General features: G+C 41.1%; 3 protein-coding genes and 1 pseudogene across 4 annotated transcripts in view; 1 reads left to right on the top strand and 3 right to left on the bottom strand.

Annotated features, from left to right (window-relative positions):
* Positions 1–7334, top strand: part of LOC138028261 (uncharacterized) — a 9905-nt pseudogene extending 2571 nt beyond the window's left edge.
* The window catches only part of LOC138029058 (putative helicase mov-10-B.1), a 222651-nt gene that overhangs the window by 101882 nt on the left and 100769 nt on the right, over positions 1–20000 (bottom strand). The window lies entirely within an intron of this gene.
* LOC138029090 (putative helicase mov-10-B.1) lies at positions 8947–17337 on the bottom strand. Its single transcript, XM_068876774.1, has 5 exons — positions 17113–17337; positions 15205–15387; positions 14548–14636; positions 12969–13084; positions 8947–10417 (listed from the first exon to the last, which is right to left on the bottom strand). Exons 1-5 carry the CDS (start codon positions 17335–17337, stop codon positions 10347–10349), a joined length of 684 nt encoding a protein of 227 aa, XP_068732875.1. The 3' UTR covers positions 8947–10346.
* The window catches only part of LOC138028047 (putative helicase mov-10-B.1), a 13969-nt gene continuing 11808 nt past the window's right edge, over positions 17840–20000 (bottom strand). Inside the window, exons 7-8 of the mRNA XM_068875631.1 lie at positions 18997–19193; positions 17840–18027 (exon numbers count right to left, since the gene is read on the bottom strand). Coding sequence (XP_068731732.1) covers positions 17840–18027; positions 18997–19193 — 385 coding nt within the window. The remainder of the gene's footprint in view (positions 18028–18996; positions 19194–20000) is intronic.

The following is a 20000-nucleotide window of genomic DNA, read 5'->3' as shown; positions in this document are numbered from 1 at the left end:
TATTAAACTCAACGGGAAACGCGCGCAGGTTCACGCAGACCCAAGACATCTATACAATTGCAGGCGGCTACAATGCTATGGCTCTTTTTAAGAAAAAAAAGCCTCTAAATGTAACAGTATATTGTGCCTGTCAGAAACTTATAAGAAGCAAAATAGTTTAGAGGATTGAACAGGCAAAGGCAAATGAACAACGTCAGGAAGGACGTATACAAAGCATGGACCCCAGGTCCATGGACCACCCCTCTGGACCCAGTCCATGGACCCCTTCAAGGACCCGGCGCATGGACTACCCCTGTGGCCCCCTCCTAATTTTGTAAAGTTACATGCAGAAAAATCTTAAGACGAAAGAGGGAAGTGATCCTGGCACCCGTCTGGACAATTTAAGGAATAATGTCTCTTATTAAATTCTCAACATCGGATAATGCAATTCTCGTGCTCTAATTGGCTCACTCAATCTCGGTTATCAGCTCATATACCTTGGTTTGACCTTATATGGTAAATGATTGATCTAAGTGTTGCCAAGCTAAAAGTTTTTTCGACGGAAAGCGAAATTTCTCTCTGAAGAAAGAAAAAATGAAGTTTTTCTGGACAGCCGGGTTAAATTCCGACGTTTACAAGTACGCGAAAAGGTCAGAAATGTTTTTGTGACGAGCCTGCGTCTGTCTGACCACAAGGTGTTACACGACATCGCATCGTTTCTCATCAAGTTTTAGTTGATTTCGCTCGGATTTGCCCGCTTTTTTCGCCCGCATTTCGTACTTTCTAAACTTTTGGAGTTTAAAGGAATTTAATAAAACAATTATTCCGTTCGCCCTTGTTGGATATGAGACTGGTTATAGCCAACTCGGCGCTACGCGCCTCGTTGGCTATTTACCATCTCATATCCAACGTGCGCTCATGGAATAATTGTTAATTATACAGCCCAGAAAAATTCAGTTGGCTTTACCGCAGGTAAAATTGGGCTCCTGCTCCTACTGAATTCAAACCTATGACCACTGCGATGCTGGTGCAATCCGCTCTACCAACTGAGCTATGGAGCCACTCAGTTTGGGGCAGGTCAATTCGTTGGGCTCATTTGTTCCGGTGAAGGACTCGATCAATGGAATAAATGTGTTATTTGAAGTGCAGGTTATAGACAAATCCCTTTGGAGCTATCAAATAGGTGGTGCAAGTGTCTATAAGAGACAGTTGATTAAATCAGTAGCCCATAACGAACAACAGCTCTATATTCCTGTCACGGCGTTTTTACAGGCCGCGATTTACTTTTGGATTGAATTACCCGCGAATGAAATTCCAACAGGAGCTCGATGACCAATCACAAGAAACTAACTTGTTGTTCGCTCCTAATCATGGGCTCCTGTTTAATTTGTCCATGAATCGCTTCTCTCTTTCATTTGAAGAATTTTTGCCTGTAACCAGAAAATATGGGGTGGTCCACAGGGGTGGTCCATGTACCAGGTCCATGAAGGGGTCCATGGACCGAGTCCACAGGGGTGGTCCATGGCCCTGGGGTGCCTGTTTTGTCTACATACCGTCGCGAACGTAGGAGTCGCGTAGGCCTGTCAAAACCCTTCACCTTCCAATTCGAAATCCAACTGGAAAACCCAACTCGAAGTCCAACTGGAAAATTCAATTCGAAATCCAACTCGAAATCCTAACTCGGAAAATAGTCTGTCTCACACTTTGGTAAATATTCTTTCTACAGTGTGAGTCTTGGACAAATATTCCAGCTACTTGACCGCCGAAGTGATATGCATATAAATACAATAATTTTAACGAAATAGACGGCACCAGCTCAGTGTGGAAGTATCAGCTAATGATAAATTAGGAAAAAAAACTGTTTACTTAATTTCGAGTTGTGGAAACTGTATAACTTACCACTGACGACGGATGTCAAGTATCGAGATCGAAGAGACTAAGCAAATGCTAAGCTATTTTTTACACGTCATACGATAATTCCTTTAAGTTAATGATCGAGTTCCTTATTTGATTCCTTGAGCAATTTCTCAGTAGTGCTAAATGTACCGGCAGAACGTTGTGACAAAATTAAAATTGAGGACAATTTAAACATTTTTTCAATAGCATCGTTATTAATTCGAAATCATTTTTATTAAAAGTTGTGTTAAAACATGTTGTCATCTTCAGTGTGCGTTCTGTAACGTTGCAAATGACTTTTCCAAAGTTATTATCAAATGAAAGGATTTTTGCCACTTAGTTTTCGCAAGGAGAAGTTGAATTTCTGCTTGTTTGGGAATGGTTTATGGGAAATATGTAGTCTTTCAATTTCCTTCTCTTTTGCAGCACGCTCGAAGTCAAACTCTGAATATTGAAATCAGGGTTTTCGTGGTAATGAAAAACTGTACACGGAGGTAAAACTTAAATAATACATCAGTGTTATTGCCAAGTCGTTCGATGACCGCTCGGTTATGAATACGCAAAGATGATTCAAGATAAACCATATTTAAAATAGTTTTGCATTCCTTGCCGGTCTAAGGGTCCCAGTGAGAAATAAAATTTTGAGGTCGAACTTGACTCTCGACAAGTGGCCATGCTAGTGATTAGAAACGCACTGATTAAAGATAAGCACTGTTGATTTCCGGGAGGACGAACTGAGAGATTCCTTTGGTTCTAGCCTGGCTCTTCGCGTAGGCGCGCAAGCGGAGCATCGAACAGTTTCAAAACCATTCCCATATTTTAAGGAACCTGTTGTTTGATAGATGAGTGAAGGCATGTACATGTATTACCTGTTTAGTGTCCAAAATGGCAAGATCATTCACTCGACAAGTTATATACGTAGGAAGTTACCATAGCAACACCACGGTGTCTTATTGGTTTTATGTTCCTTTAACTTTTAAGGAATTTGGTTAGCAACGTTTTCATTTGCTTGATTAGCGTAGCGTAGAGACGGGCATTGTGACGATCGCTATGCCGTATGCTTCAGTGTAAAGTGCACTAGCTTGCTAGAGTCGGTTCGATACCTAAGGGTCGCGGTTTCTTTACCTTGGGGTGGAATGCAATGATACTTTAATCTTTTTTTCACTTCTCTTTTTCCCCCTTTTATCAAGTGTTATGAAATACAGGACTTTAACTGGATATTATTTGAAGCCGTAGTTTTACACAATAGGCCTCAAAACGCATCCGAGCGTAAATCGCAAAATTCGTCAAAAAATTGCAAAAAAAAAAAAAAAACTAGTAAAAGAACTATGAATTTAGCAATTTTCCCGAGGAAGATCTTACAAGACGTCAAAAATCCTCATTGGTGACGTTGTTGCTAGGTCATTTGGTCGTTAATTTGTTTTTGATCGTTGAGCGGACCGTTTATACAATGGTCCTTCCTCTTCGCATAGCAATACACATTTTTGCTCTCATTGACAATTTCAGGTTCCAAACTCGCGAAAGTATTTGTGTCTCTTCATGGAAATGACTGTAAAACTTGTGGCAATCAAAGTCTCCCCTGTAAGTCCATTGCCCTTGCCGTTCATCACGTGGACTATGCTGGGTACATTTATCTGGATGGACGTGGGACCAAGGAATGCCCATATGGCTGTAAAGCCGATCGCAATATTCCCATTGATCATCGAGGTATTTATATCAACAAAAGTTTGACTATTGAGGGTTTATACTCCACTCCACAAGTTTTATGTACTCAAGGATTTCATTTTCAAAAGATAAATGATGAGCAGAAGACATTCAGGTTAGAGCTGTCAGGAATCGATTTTCAACAAACGCCAATTAGTTGTGACGACTGTCAACACGTCCTAATCTACAACTGTTCTTTCCATGATGCTTTAAGTGCCTTGGCTATTGCAATACAGAACATTACATCTTTCCAGCTTGATATTCAGAGCAATTCAATTTTCAATGCATCAACGTTCTCCTACTCAATAAAACTGAAAGGAAAAGTGTTTCTGTTAGTCTTAACATCAAAAATGCTATGCTTGAAAACAATGGCCTATACGGCCAACGCCGTTCTGAAGCAGGAATCATGAAGATCACATCGGTTCAAGATGATGAATTGTGTCCAATATACTTGTACATTTCTTGCACTAAGGTTATCAGTTCTGGCAGTAAAGGTCCCTTCATAAGTGTTAACGTTTCGACGGCGGTTACAGAGGAAACATACAAAGATGTCAGGTTATATCACAATGGAAAATTCCATGGGAAATCAAAACAAAGTTTGCAAAGCTTATATTTCTCACGTTCTAGAGAAACAAAAGCGAAGTTCATCTCCATCACTTGCCATGACAACCCAGACGTGCAGTGCATTGTGGTTCAGTCCGACAGGGCAGCTATAATCATTAAAGGTTCGTTGTTTTACAACCAATCTGTTTCGAAAAACAATTCCGGCTCTTGCTTGTCTATCACTGCAAAAATTAATGGATCTTTGAGGATTGTAAACTCTTATTTCCATAACAATAAAGCTGGCGCCGGCGGATCGCTTTATGCCAATAGCAAACATGGATTTCTAACAATCGACCTCGCCAATGTTACATTCAGCAAATGTACAGCCCGGACTGGATGCGCAATATCAATTGGAAGAAGGCCTAGTCCTTTCACCAGCACTGCATCTCCTGCCCACAGGTTATATTTTGGCGTCAGGAATGTAACTATTAAACAGTGGAGAGGATATCGATACAAAAAAAAATGCATAGATGTAGACGTTTTGCTAGATGGTGGAATTGTGACACTAGAGGAGTCCAGGTTTACGAAGAAAATTCGAAGAAGAAGCGCCGGAGCTTTTCGGGTAGTTACTACCGGAGGCCAAAGTAATGTAACAATTTCAAAATGTATTTTCAAGGAAGATGCGTTGAACCCGACGAAAGGGAGGATTGTCCAAATAATGGCCGGAAATGGAAACGCAGGAATGGTAACAGTTTCGGACAGTTTCCTGGAGAGTAAAGTAAATAAAAGGGCAGGTCTGTTCATAAGTCCCAAATATCGCATTAATCTTTTCAACGTTACATTCATCTCTTTTAGATATGGATTGCAAATAGTGTCATCACCTCCGAAAAACGACTCTTTTCCAATTAATATTTACATTGATAATTGTTCTTTTGTTAATAATATCTATGACACGATGCTAACTTTATTAGATCCAACATCAGTCCATGTAGGTATCAGAAACACCCGGTTTACCACGAGCAACGAAACAGTGACTTGGGACGAAGTTAGCAATAGTTATGCTATTCGCTTAATGATCCCACAACTCAAACATGTCAATTTCTCAAAGGCGGTCATCGAAATTGACAATAATGAATTCCACCACAGACCACCCAGCTACTTTGCTCTTTTATTTGAAGGGCTGAAACATGTGATAATAAGACGCTCGCTCTTTCGTAATTGTGTTGTCGCTTACCGACGAACATGGAGAAATAACAAAACTGGTTACTTCTACGAGACAGCAGCTGGCGCCATCTCTGTTTTATTAAATCCAGACAAAGCGCGTAATTTTGGGTGTGTGAACACTCGAGGTACACACCCCTCATGGCATTACAACAGTCATATACTGTTTGAGGATACGACTTTTGTGGAAAACTTAGGAATTCAAGTTGGAGCTGTCTATATCAGCAATGGTAACACCACGTTTAGGCGATGTAGTTTTCGCGACAACTTTGGCATTCATCGTACTGGACACGTCTATTCTGCATTTGGAACAGGCCGCGTAGATTTCGTAGACTGCTCGTTTTTGAGGACAAAGGAAAATATGACAGTTTCAACCGGCCCCTTGTATAATGCAGGTAGCTTTCTGTATTCTGGAAGCGGAGGTCCTTTAAGATTTGAAAACACATCAATGATATCACTGAAATTTAGCAGGAGCACTGTTCCAGTTGTTGATATCTCTAATGGGGGATTATTTGATATGGATGAAAGATCGAAGATACAGTGTAGCGAAGGACAGAGGCTTTTATTAGAAAATAGCACGCACTTTGTATACACAGAGCAAAACAAGAGCATTTGCATATTGAACACTACAGTTTTGAAGTATTCTTGTAAACCCTGCTCTCCTGGTTATTACAGCCTTCAAACAGGGGTTTCGGAAGGCTTAGCCGTGACCTCCACTCCTGAGTGCCATACATGTCCCTTCGGAGCCACCTGCATTGAAAGTAATATTGCTGCGAAACCAAATTTCTGGGGTTATTCAACATCTAGCCGTCCCCAGGAGCTACAATTTATCGCCTGTCCTGAACATTACTGTCCTTCAACTGTTTCAACAGGTTATAACAGTTGCCAAGGAAACAGGAACGGTACTCTCTGTGGACAATGTGCAAAGGGGTTTACTGAGACTCTTTTCTCAAGTAACTGTCGCAAGTTGACAAAATGCAACGACTATTCTGTGTGGGTTGTGACCATCTTTTTGACGATAATATTTGCTCTTTATCTTTTGCAAAAGCCTCCGATACTGCACAACCTGACAAACCAAATGTTGTGGTTTAAGAAAAGAGGAGAAAGTCCCTCGGGAGAAGAAGTAGACGGCATTGTTGATGCTTAACATTCCGATACTGGCTATTTAAAAATAACGTTTTATTTTTATCAAGCAGCCGAGACTGTGATGGTGGTCCCTATAGAAGAACTTACTGGAGAGATTCCTTTCTTCCACTTTGTAATTTCTGCTTAATAATTTTCATGTCCAATCGATCAATCAAGACCTTGGCTGTCCATTTGCAGGATTCACCGCAACAACAAAACAGTCTCTCCTTTCGTCTACAGTATTTTTCACTATGACTGACGTTTTGGTCATTTATATTGTGCATTCTGTTTTCAACGTATTAATGGGCAAGGGAAAGCCATCCCTCATCTGTTATATGGCCGTTGTCATGGAAGTGCTGTTACTTGGATACGAGAGGCTTGCAGAGACGTCTTTTAGGCTAGTGCACTGTGTCTCTATCGGATCTGGAAGAAGGCTTTTTATCGATGCAAATATCCCATGCATGCAATGGTGGCAGTATCTTCTCCTTGCTTACATTGCATTTTTCCTGGTTCCTTTAATCGTCGTCCTCTACTGTGGATCTTCCAAGCTATACAGATCTTCTATTACAGCAGGTGAGTTCCTCGCTGCTTGTATAATTCCACTGCCATTTCTTATGTATTGGCTGGTCAAAGAAATACTGCATAGGAGACGCCAGGGTTATGCTGAGCAGCATGTAGTCAACAAAGAACTCTTGGACATACTCCATGGTCCTTTTCGTCCACCAAATGATAATGACAACGGCACACTTTACTGGGAGAGCGTGTTGATCGGTCGAAGGTTCATTCTCCTCGCTTGTGAAGCATTCATCACAAATCTTATGATACGCATGGTTTTCCAGGCGGCAATATTAGGGACCATCTATTGACAATATCATTATCAATTGCATAACTCGAATTTTCTGTTAGTCTTAATTTTTCTTCCATACCTCTTAGGGATCGACTTTGACGTCTGCACTGTACTGTAAGGCGCTTTTACACGACAGAGGAAAAAAGGCACGGGTCCGATAACAAGTGGAACGGTTCCAATCATTTTTATAAAGAAACAGTGAACTTTTATCCGTTCTGCTACGGGACCATAAAGGCGCGTTTACATGAGAGAGGAAAAATGGCACGGGTCCGATAAAAAGTGGCACAGTTCCAGTCATTTTTGTAAAGAAACAGTGAACTTTCATCCGTTCCGCTACGGGACCATAGGCGCCTATGGTCCCGTAGCGGAACGGATAAATGATTGGAACCGTTCCACTTTTTATCGGACCCGTGCCATTTTTCCTCTGTCGTGTAAACGCGCCTTAAGTGCCCATAGTCTCATTTAAACACGAGGGGGAGTTGGGAGAATTCAAGACAGTTACGCAAACCCGAGATGCTGTCGAGGGTTTGCATGACTATCGAGAATTCTCCCAACTCCCCCGAGTGTTCAGATGAGGCTATGGAAACACGGGAAAAAGTCCTCTATTGCTTTTAGAAAATATTTCTCAAAGATAATTCGACAAATGAAGAAAAATTCTTGATTTAAAAAGATTTTCTTGACACACGCTAATATTTCCTACCAACCAATGGAACGCACGTCTGACAATACTTAACCAATCAAAACTTGTGTGATGTCACAGTCATGTTTCCATACTCTCATCTAAACACAGCTATTGACCAATGAGAGTGCGCGTAGAATCCTAATTATTTTATAAAAGAGTACAGACAACGCTGAATCACTTTCGATTTGATAAATATTTTGCAGAAAGCCGCTAAAGAAAAACGAAGGCCTGAAAACGTTTGCAACTCCGTGTTGACAGAGATTCTCGCTTATTTCAACAATCACACACCACGTCGCCATTCAATCTTACAGCAGACATGGCGGGTTTTCTTCTCATCATTCGTCAGACTTATGGAAAATACAACCAAACGCTCGACGCCGTATAAATTTATATTGGATTGCAGTACATTTATCTGCAACGAATGCACTTGTAAGCAATGTTTGGGACAGTTTAGGTTCTTTTGGGCCAGATAAGACTATGAAACGCAGTTTGATAGGCACGAACCTGCGATTTGTTCTAAACTGAACAGAGAGGGTGTAACAACCTAACGGAAAATGTTGGGAAGGAGATTAAGTCTTACTGTGCATGTGATTTCAGTTTTAATTGTTGATTAAAATTGTTGGTTATTGTTTGCAAGGCTTGTTTGTTTACTGCTGTTAGCTTAGAGATGTTTAATCACTGTACACTGTATACACTAACGACAATTAACATTGTACTTTATGGAGAGGGATAAGTATTTCCATATACACTATATTGCTTTCTGGGGCTAGAAACGGGAGCTCCGCTTTTAGGCTTGGCTAAATCTACATAATATGTTAAACCATCGAATAAGATGTATGTACGGACCGAGGTAATCAGGCGTGTGGGAAAGAAAACTAATTGAAGTCCGCAAGCTGAAGGCTCAACTGCCACAAATGATTGGCATGCGTCAAAACCCGAAAAACAAATCTTTTTAACTTTTTCAAATAATTTTAATGATTATAATAATTGAACTCATATTATAACTTCAAGGCGCTTTGCAAAGTTAAAACATAAAAACTACGTATGCTTACAAGAATTAATTTACAATTAAAAAATGCGTTTAATCTAGCATACGTTCATGATTAGTAATAGACATCTATCAATTCTAATGTTAATTAATAAATAGTAAGAATGCCCTATTTCAGTTATAATTCTTAAACCATTCAAAATAAATTGTTTATATAAATGAGTCTTCAATGAAAATGTCAATTGAGGACGATTTTCTTTACTCTATGGGCAAAACAATTCGTGGGGTTACTATATGAAAAGCCCTGTCTCCGTAGTCAACCATGCGCAATCTTCTATCAACCAAGATCAAACAAGTACTCCATCGATCGATCTTAGGGAACTAGACGATTTTCTAACCTCGATGGCATCTGTTAGATAGTCTGGACTGGAGCTATGCCATGGAGACATTTCTATGCATGGAGAAATATCTTAAACAATTATTCTGAAGCGAACTGCAAGCCAGTGTAGTTTAATGTCTTTAATGAGAATTGGAGTGATGTGGTCGAACTTGCATTCAGATAATCAATATTTGCAGCATTCTGTGTTGATTGCAGTTTCCTTAGCAGGTAATTTGGTTAACCAAAATGAAGAGAACTTCGAAGTTATCAGTGCACGTACGACAATTTCCGCTGCCGAATCAGTAAGGAACTTTCTGATTGTGCCAATGTTCCTTATGTAGAAGAATGACGATTCGCAGAGCAGCTTCACTTGATCATGACAGCACAAATATTCATCGAACTTGAAACCCAGGTTGGTTATTTCTTTTACAAGTTTATTTAAAATTTAGCATCGCGTATTTTTCGGAAAACGGCAAACCTCTGAGTGTCACGTGACATGGCCTTGCGGTCGAGTTAAGGTTCTAACGGCTAGATACCCTTCTTGCGGTGAGTGATTTACCGCAGCGTTTTTCACCTTAAAATTCTGTAGGAAGTCACGTTTCAAGCAATGTTATGTTTTTTTAACTCTTTAACTCTTGAGGACACTGGCTCGGTTAAATTAAAACATTTTAATACATGGCGCGTTTTTTCCTGCCATATGCTGAACGTTATGCTGAAGTCTATTTTTGTCCCTACGGCAAACAGCAAACCGCCAACGGCTAACAGCAGTTTGAAGTTTGCGGTAGACCTTGAAAACGCAATGCTAAATGTTCCTAATATGAAAACGTTGCTTGAAATTTTTCAAATTCCGCGGGCCCTACTGCAAAATGCGGTATTTCATCTCCTTCCAACGGTGGGAGGAGGTGAAATACGACACCCCTGAAAACGACTGCGTGATAAGTTCTATGTTGTGGTAGCTGTGGACGGATGGACGCAAGTTCACCTATTCACGCCTCTTCCACTCTGGGTGCTCTACGTGCTGTCTCAGGCTGATTTCGGAATCATCGCAGGATTCTGAAAGAAAAAAAGGAACCAACATAATTACGCTTGACAGAGCAGTAGCTCCCTCAAACTCCTTTAAGCCTGATTCACGCGATATACATGTATTCTTATTTGACAGGTACTTTGTGATTGACAAGACTTGTATTAAGGTGGCTTAAACTAGTTACAAGACTTTCGAGAAACAGTGCTATTTAGGAGGATTGACCCCACAACTCTGTATAACCAAACATCTATGTTATGGTACTATGTAAAGAAACAAAAAGCTCAAAACTAAAAAAAATGCCCTCAATATTGCGATTTATTATATGGCTCTGTCTCACGAGGACTGGGAACTACAAAATTTACGAATGTGATTGGCTAAAATCGATATTGACCGCGGTCTAGATTTTCCCATCTAGACCGGCATCTAGACCGGTAATGTTTTCCGGTGAAAAGATGCAAACTAAAATGCAAAAATATTGAGTATTTTCTTCTACCAATATTTATTTATGGAAGTGCCAAACAGCATGATGACAAAAGAGAGGATGACGAGCAAACTTTGACAGAATTAAGTTCAGCTCATCGCCACTCATCGCCGTTCGCACGCAAAATGTCAGTTAGTACAAACCAGTTACATTAAACGAATTAAATTGTTCTTGTTTGCCATATAATAAACATCTTATTAACCGAGCCTTGTCACATCTGTATGGGAGAACCTTGACCTCGGTCGTGTGTACAGACCTCACTGCGTTTGGTCTGTACTCACAACCTCGGTCAAGATTCTCCCATACAGACCTCCTGCCGGGGTAATAAGAGCTAAGTAATAGGTTACCATAACACAGAGTGAGAACAAGAAATTGAGTTTTCAAGGAATCTTTGTAAGAAGATTTTTACGCCATACATCGTGATGCAGTGTTTTCTTTGCTGAAAAAGCCTACCTTGATATTCTTTCCCACGTCCTGCGAGTTAAGTGCACGAACGGACATTTTAATTTTTGTATTTAATATTTCCCCAATAGTCAAATTTGGGCTAAATTTTTGAAATGTTTCTTTAACTATTACTTAGCATGGTGCAATCTCAACAATTTTCAACCAAGCAAAAATGCAAGGAGTTTTCAAGCAGTTTCCCACCAAATCCTTTTTTTCAAGGGCTTTTCAAGCGCCCTTGAAGTCCAACATTAGATTCCAGGACTTTTCAAGGACTTTACACATCCCACACTTTGGCACAACTTGGTGGTCAAAAGCCGGACCTTATGCGAGCCAGTCGCCATTTTTATGGAATCAAAGGGACCTCATAGAGTCGCTAATTCACTGCCTATTAGAGTAATCACCCAGTAGCTTATTATCTTACACGGTGATGTTGCTTTAAACCCTGGCCCAGCAACGGACGAAGTTATATCAAATGGACAGAAGTTTAGAATATTTTATTCTGTTCTGTTGTAGAACGTTCTTAAAGCGCTCTAGAAGGTACAGCTAAAATCGATAAAATAGAGTGATTACTTTGGCAAACTGCCACAAACGCAGACAATCAGCGCAAATGTAAATTTAGCCTGTTGTCCATGTACACGTAACAACGTCACAAACATTAACAGTCGCAAACACTGTCACTTTCGATTGTGTTTGCGTTCTGTTTTCCATATGCGTGATTGCTTTGCGCAACTTGATTTCGTGATATCGTGAAAACAGGCGATGATGGTTGAGAATGTTCTCACACCAACCACGACTCAGACACCTGTTGTGAGTGCTTTTGTTGTTTACGTTAAAAAAAAAGTAAATGTAACTTGTTTACCCAGAGCGTTCAGTAGCCCGTTCAGCATGTGCCCGTGCATTTCGGATCGAATTGGAATTTGGCAGTGTTGGTTTTTCTGGAGAGGGGAAAACCTAAGTACCCGGAGAAAAACCTCTCGGAGCAAGGAGAGAACCAACAACAAACTCAACCCACATACGACGCCGGGAACGCAAATCGAACCCGGGCCACATTGGTGGAAAGCGCCACCCTTGCTCTCCTGCTTTGTTATGATAACAAATGTGCAGAATTCAAATATGAAAATGAAGGGAAAATAACTCTCGCCTGGAAAAAAAACTCGCGAACCAAGTTGTGAAAATCTCCTTGACGTTTCCTTTGTCGAAATATTGGTCCAACCTATACATTCCAAACTCTGCTTTTCGACTCCTGGAGACATCTTTTTCGTACGTCTCTTAAAATTAAGCACCTTGTATACAAAAACTTCACTCTCGTCGACCATCTCGGAAAATACTTCGACTGTGCCTACGTACCCTTACTTTCTTTGTGTTAATGGTGGAAGTCTGAAAGTCGCTTACATCTAGTGATTTGAGTTTGCATTTGCGTCGCCTGCGTGAGCCAGCCTTAATGAAACCAATCAATGACGCAGGCATACACATGCGGCCGCCTCTCAGAGGGAAGCGCGTGCACACAAGCAAGTCAAAATGTCTTGTCTTAACTGGTTTAATAGCTGAGAATGTGACGCAAGAGTTTTAAGTAGATCACAAAGTGCAGTATTGCAAGACCAAATCGATCGTGAAGTTACATAACGGCTATAATATGATAAAATTATTTTCAATACCTGATGATTCCGCAGACATGAGGTTAAGTCTTCTTAGAGTTTCTGCAATGTCCTCTACCGTGCCTTTTCTTTCGACGTCAACACAGGCGCGATTTTTATGGCAGTACTCCAGAAACCTAAATCGTAGATTAAGAGTTGTTATGCAAACAAAACATTTCCCTTGCGGTTGCTTAGGTTAACCGAAAATAGATTCCCCGAAATCAGGCTAAGAGAACATGACAAATCATGACAAAGAACGACAAATGGACTTATAGAAAAACTAGCAATGGCTGAAAAGGAAAGACGCCCTGCTCGGATTAAAACCAACGGCTTACATGTTATAATCAGAGATTAGTATTACTAAGGTGCGCTCGAGTCATAGTTCAGAGATTTGGGCTTGTCGCTAATATACCAGGCCCCAGTTATTCAAACGTTGTATAGCGCTATCCACTGGATAAATCACTATCCAGCGGAAAAACAATAGCAAAACCAATTGAATTATCCAGTGGATAGTGATTTATCCGGTGGATGGCGCTATCCACCGTTTGAACAACTGGGGCCAGATCCGGAGTAATTAACGTCCATAAAACAGAAGAACAAAGCGAACATAACAATGCCTAATCAACAAAGCCTCATCAGAATAACAACGGTTCTTTTGTCTTCCGCCATTTTGGTCCGGTATTTGAAAGTTTACACGAGATTTGAACGTCACTTTTTGTTATGCGAAACGCAACATGGACGTCTAATCACGTGAGTGCAAGCCAAGAGTTAAAAGCAATAAAGATGTATGATCAGAGACTGCATAAAGTAAAACAAAGACACTTATCAGCTAAGCATAGACGTTTCCATTTATGTCAGTGGAGAAGTTGAGGAATTACATTGTTTATATACCCGTTATTTTGGCCAGTTCCGCAAAGCCTGCGACGCAAGCACAAGCGCAAGCATAGACGCGAATCTCTTGTGCTTGCGTCTAGCGAAAACCAGGCTTAACCGTTCATGTTTGGTGGCGTTGAAGCATCGCCAATTAGTATCACCCAACTAGTGGACTAATGCAAATGCTGCATTTTGATTGGCTACGCTACTAGAGGAAAATTAGTAATAATCGTCCAGTAGCGAAAAGCGTGACGCTTTCTTTCGTTTTATTCCCAAATAAATATTTCTTCAACTTGCATTTGCTAACTCTATTATTGCCTTTTCTGTCCAACTAGTTTGGTCATACTAAAACAATTAGACCCTTCGCTTTCAAGGGCCACGGGTCAATAGTCCACTCGGCTTCGCCTCATGAGCTATATTGACCCGTATCCCTTACGGGCTACGGGTCTAATTGTTAATTAGTATAAACTAAAACGGTGGACAGCGCTGAAGGCGCATTCTTATTAGCTACTCAACCTCCGAATATCCTTTGCTATTCACCTCCGAGCATCTCGAGCGGGACTTGCACCCGAGAATAGTGTAATCGTTGCACGAATAAATGAATTAAAATCATCTTTTTGCGCTAAATTATCCCACTAGCTGTTTTAGTATATACTAAAACAGTTATTCCCTCACTTTTGGTGAATAGTTGTTAATTATTAGTTAAATATAAGACTTGTCTACCAACCTCATCCAGTTTTCGTCCAGGCGAAGCATGTCTGGATTCCCTATCAAAATCAATAGCGCCTGGGCTCGAGTGATAGCGACATTGAATCTCTAAAATGAGTTAAAATGACAAAGCACGGTTAAAGTGCAGGTCTCAAATGCAGGATCAAGGTATGGAAGAACTTTTAACTCTGATGTAAACAAACACCAAAAAAAAAAAAAAAAAAGAAAAGTAGGTCATGAGGCTTGTGCCGGAGTAATTCTCAACATTTCTACAGGGTGTTTCCAGCGCGAGAAGTATGGAGTAAATCAAACAGCCAGAACCTAAGAAGTCACTTGATCAGTATACAGCCAGTTACTTTCGTGGCCAGTTTAAGCATAACACCGGGTGGGCAAAGATTCTCTGGTCCACCGGATCGGAGAAAAAGCAAAGAAATGAACAACACGCCTCCTAAATATTCATTAACAAGTATGTAGAAATGTCATTTCAGAGCCTAGGAGATCCAAGCACTGTCTTCAGTCCGATTGAGCGTTTTTAGGGTGTCTGACGTATCTGCGAATGCAAAATCATGACTGTTATAGTAAGACTAGTGTCGGCCAAGTGATAAAAATATACATGTACATCCCACTATGATAAATCGGATTTTCAGTAAGTGGTTTCTTTTTGCGATACGTTTACCTTGGGATTATGCAAGAATCCAAGATGGAAATCTTTGTCCATCTCCAGAAACTCTTTCTTGGTACTTCGAACAGTTGACAAAATGATAATTCGCCTTTCTTGCCCTTGAAACTCTTCCACGCTTCCAACTTTGATGCCTTTTAAAAACCGCCTTTTCTCAATCATCTTTTGGATCTTTTGAACCTGACCAAGAAGGGGATTAATGCGTCAATGGTGCTGTAAGTTTGTCCTGAAACCCAAATTGCACTGGCGCTTTGTCGGAAAATCATATGTGCCAATTAACAATCTCTTTCCCCGAGACTAGATCTATTTTGATAGTACCATGCATACTAGCCTCTAACATAATTAAACGGGACCACCTCCGATTTTCAATGCCGGATTTTCAATGGGAAAATGGTTACACAAATGCAGTGCGCTTTATGTTTTAGTTAAGGTCTTGACCATACTACAAAATAACGATGTGAAACGACCATATTTAAGGTTCTCTGTAGAACGTCAGCCTTTCGTTCTCTAAGTTTTTTCTGAATTACCCAAATCGTACACTATCCTTCGAGACCGGCCCTTTGCAAAGCTTATACCGCGCCTCTTTTCATTCAAAAGCCTACATCAGTCTCCTTGCCCTCCTTAAGCCACGTGCAAACGGACGCAACAACGTCCAACAATGTAAGGACGTGCAGTGTATTATAGGAAGGATACGATCCATAAAACTTTGTTAACTTACAAAATTCGGCTTTATCTTGTTTTCAACATGTTAATGCCTCGCTGTCTCCATGAAGACCATCTATATTGCGCGTGGGCCGCCCCAACAATGTTGGAAGAGCTGTGCAAACGGAAGATTGTTGCGCTACGCTTGGACGATCAAGGAACAAAACGAATATTGGGTGTTGTTGGCTCAAAAGTTTGACAAGTTTTAAATTTCGTACAACAACGTGCAACAAGGTGTGCAAAAGGACGCAACATGTAACACCTAACAGTGTTGGGAGTTGTTCACCAACAATGTTGCGTCCGTTTCCACGGGGCTTTAGAGAAAATGGCAGGAGAGCTTGCGATTTTGACGAGGACGGAAGGGAAATGTATTCAAATGCACGCCACACGTGCAGCACGATGCTTTCATTTACGAAAGCTACAAACCTGGTCAAAACGTCTTGGGACACTTACGAAAATGAGGCGCGAAAACACACCTTGCTTATGAAAAGTGTATTTAACCCGTTACAAATGCTTAGAAATGTTGTGGAGAGGGCCTGTTTCTGCTGTCCCCCCTTCCCGTCAGCAATGTTGATTGTGTTGAAAAAGATTTGAAGCCATAACGTCAACACTGAACCGGGGGGGGGGGGGACGGGGGGAGAGAAAATGCGTCATTTTCACCAGCTGTGGCGTTAATGTCCCAAGAGTTTTGACCAGGGTTGTAGTTTTTGGTAGCGTCGCCGTTGCTTTTGCCGTCGACATCAGCAAAGAATCCCATAACTCGATACGAACGGACGGATTTCAAGTAAAAGTAGAGAATGAGCGTTTCACTGCTGTATGCTTACGTTGCGTCAAGACGTTCTGAATCAATTTGGCCATTTTACGTTGATGTTTGGGCAGCGATATGGAAAAGAAATGAATTAAAACGCGTGTAGCCCGATAACTGCATTTTTTCGTTCAACCAACGCTATTCTTGTCTTGTGTTCCCTTTTGAGTTTTCGTATCTGTCACTGTTGCAAGAACTCTCTCCCTATTACGACTCTACAACGACGGCTTCAATAAACAATTGTGTTTAATAGGGTTTTTACGGCACACGCATTTGAATGTCTGGTAGAAAAAACGGTGTCAGCCATCTTCTTGCTCCACCCCCCTTCACGGGTTGGGAACTCCCAAGTGGTGTGCAGTAAGGAGATGGCTGATACTTCCGACAAGTTTGTGGCTTACTTGTCTCTTGTAAGGAGAGATCACCCCAATCATCTCTGGTGCCAGGTGTTTTAATCTTCTACATCTCACATTGTCATCTAGCAACTTCTTCAGGTAGCGTTCAATGGTGTCGACTTCCGCCACGTTAAAAAAGGAGGGACTGTTTGCTTCCCTTTCATCTTTGCCGTAAACGGGATGGAAGATGATTGGAAAGGTCTTGTTTGGCAGCTCTTCCCAATCAAGCATTACATTCCTTAAGTAAACGAGATCGTCAAATACTCATAATTTCAGTGCACTGCTACACCTATTTGTACAGGGAATCGCACGATCTCCAGTAATTCGGAATTAACAGGTACGAGTGATGTTTTGGAAGTTGTCAAAAACTGGACGCCCCTACAGGCGGCTTTGAAAACATCACGAGTTTCGCGTTCTCGTTGCTTAAGATCTCTCATGCGAGTTCTCTTAATTTCTCAGGTGGGTGAACACTCTCTAGCCCTGTAAAAAGAAACCCACATTCATTTTCATATATGATTCATGTTTAGATGACAGTAAAATTTCTGTGTGGAATAGAGAAATTTGAAACTTTCAAGCCTCTTAACATCTCGTTCCAAAGAAATGAGAGATTTTAGCATCTTTGACTTGAGAAAATCAAAAGATGTTAGATTTAGGGAACATTCCTTGTGAAATTTGGCTCTTTCGGCTTTCAGGAAGTCTTTTCCTCGACCGATGTGTCTCAATGCATACCAACTCACCTGAAATCTCCGGCACATTCATTCAGCTCGTTGTCGTAAAACATTTGCTTGGGAATCTCGATGATTGCTTGGTGTGACCGGTAGTTATTCAAGAGTTTCGTTAGCAGTTTAGAATCGTAACCGCCTACGGAGTTACGTGAGTAACTGCTGCATGTCGTCATCAACCGTTCAAGAAGGGAGGTTTCTGGAAGAAAAAATATATAAATAGGTATTTAAGTTTTATTGTGATAGAGTTAATCGAGCAGAAACCTCTAGATTAGACCAAGTCAATTTACAGCCAAGCGAGAGTGTATCCTCCTTAAAGTAGAGACCGCTCACCATATGGGCTTAGATGATTTTCATGAAGAGGTTTGATCATGACAGGCAATATATGGACTGTCATCATACATTTGAATTACGGATAAGAAATCATTTCAAGAGAATGGTCATTCCAATTAAGAAAACAACTTCAGCAAATGGTAGGAAACCTGAACAAATCTATCGTAGGTTTGAAAGGGAATCAAATGGAACTCTTCAATGCCTGATTTGCGCTGCAAACTGCTTTCCATTGAACTGTCAAGCCATCTGGGAGCTGCACAATTGCGAGTTTCTATTTTCATTCTTTTCAAGCAATTTCAATTCTTCAGTTGGGGTGCCCGTGCCCCCCCCCCCCCCCCCCCCTCCCCTTCCTTTGTAAGCCTTTAAGTAAACAACCAACAACCTACAATTGCTGGTTTTCACTCACGTGATCAACAGCCATGTTTTTCAACGAAAATAAAAGGAGGCGTTTGCATAATAATAGAGTTAAATTCCCGGAGGATTTGGTCGGGGCACCAACATGGCCGCCTTTTCTTTGTTTAGGGCACCAGCATGGCGGTCGTGACGTCATGTGAAAACCGAGAATATTCAAGTGGCGAAAACGCCACAATCTGGTGAGTACCCTCTATTTGACATAGTGCGACCCCCCCTCCCCCCTCCCTTTTGAAAAATCCTGGCTACGCCCCTGACGATAATGTAGCATTCACATTTAAATGATATCCAAATACTTGGAACAAACCGTTTTATTCCGTTTTATTGCTCCAAAAGAGACCTACTTTTTCGGAAATTTGAAGCTATCTCCCTCCCAGAGATGAATTTTACCACTATACAGCTTTAAAAAAACACTGTGTCGTACCGAGACCATGTTCCTGCGAGATTGGGGACCTGATAATGGGTCCAAGTTGTTTGGGGTCTCCTGCAAGCACCAGCTGTCCACTTGTGGGATTCAGAAGATTCGCAACAGGGATGATACATTCCGGCTCGGTCGCATGACCAGCTTCGTCGATAAAGATGTGCGTGAAATGGTTGCGAGGAAAATCCGCCGATACCAGCCTGAAAAATCAAATTAATATTCTTTTACGATTGTACCGAAAAGACTTGCAAATACTTTCTGAAGCTATGATCTTTCGAGATGTGAGACAGTTTCACCTTCCAGGAAAGAATCGGCTCAATCCTTAAGCACAACTTGTCCTCGTATGCATCGTTCCGATTCGTCTCAAACGTTTAATGGATTTTGCCTTCTGTAATAAGACTGAACGACCCATACATTTGGCTCAAGATTCGTGGGCCAGGAACGACCTTCTGCTATCGGACCAAGTACTTCTAACCTTTTACAAATCCTTGCAATCGATTCTAGTAGTTGTATGGAGGAGTATTTGTGTGACTGAGAAAAGGATAATGCGAATTCCTTGGTTTTGCATAGCTTCGCTTGGTTCACACATACGACGCAAATGCAAGTAAGACACGCAGGCGCAGTTCAAGTCCTCTCTCCAAGATGGTGAAGAATGAACCTGTGTTTTTTTTTACCTTCCGTTTGCGTTTGCGTTTCCCCGGTTCACACGTGTGAAATTCAAACGCAAGAAAATGAAAAATGTTCCATTTCTTGCGTCTGTGCTTGCGCTTGGGTTTGCATTTGCGTTGGGTTGGTTCACACGTGTATTTCCTTACGTTTGCATTTGCGTCTTACGCGTGAATCAGGCTCTAGTGATTGGCTCAAAAGTCTTGAGCCACTTTTTCAACCAATGAAAATCGTGATTAGCCCGGGAGAATTTTCCCGCGCTTTGAATAAGCTACATGTAAATGCCTCAAATTGTGATTGGTTCATTGCCCTACTCTGACCTTAAATAGCCGCCAAAAATC

Source organism: Montipora capricornis, chromosome 2, assembly GCF_036669925.1.
Source record: "Montipora capricornis isolate CH-2021 chromosome 2, ASM3666992v2, whole genome shotgun sequence".
NCBI lineage: Eukaryota > Metazoa > Cnidaria > Anthozoa > Scleractinia > Acroporidae > Montipora > Montipora capricornis.
This window is presented reverse-complemented; position numbering and strand designations above follow the sequence as displayed.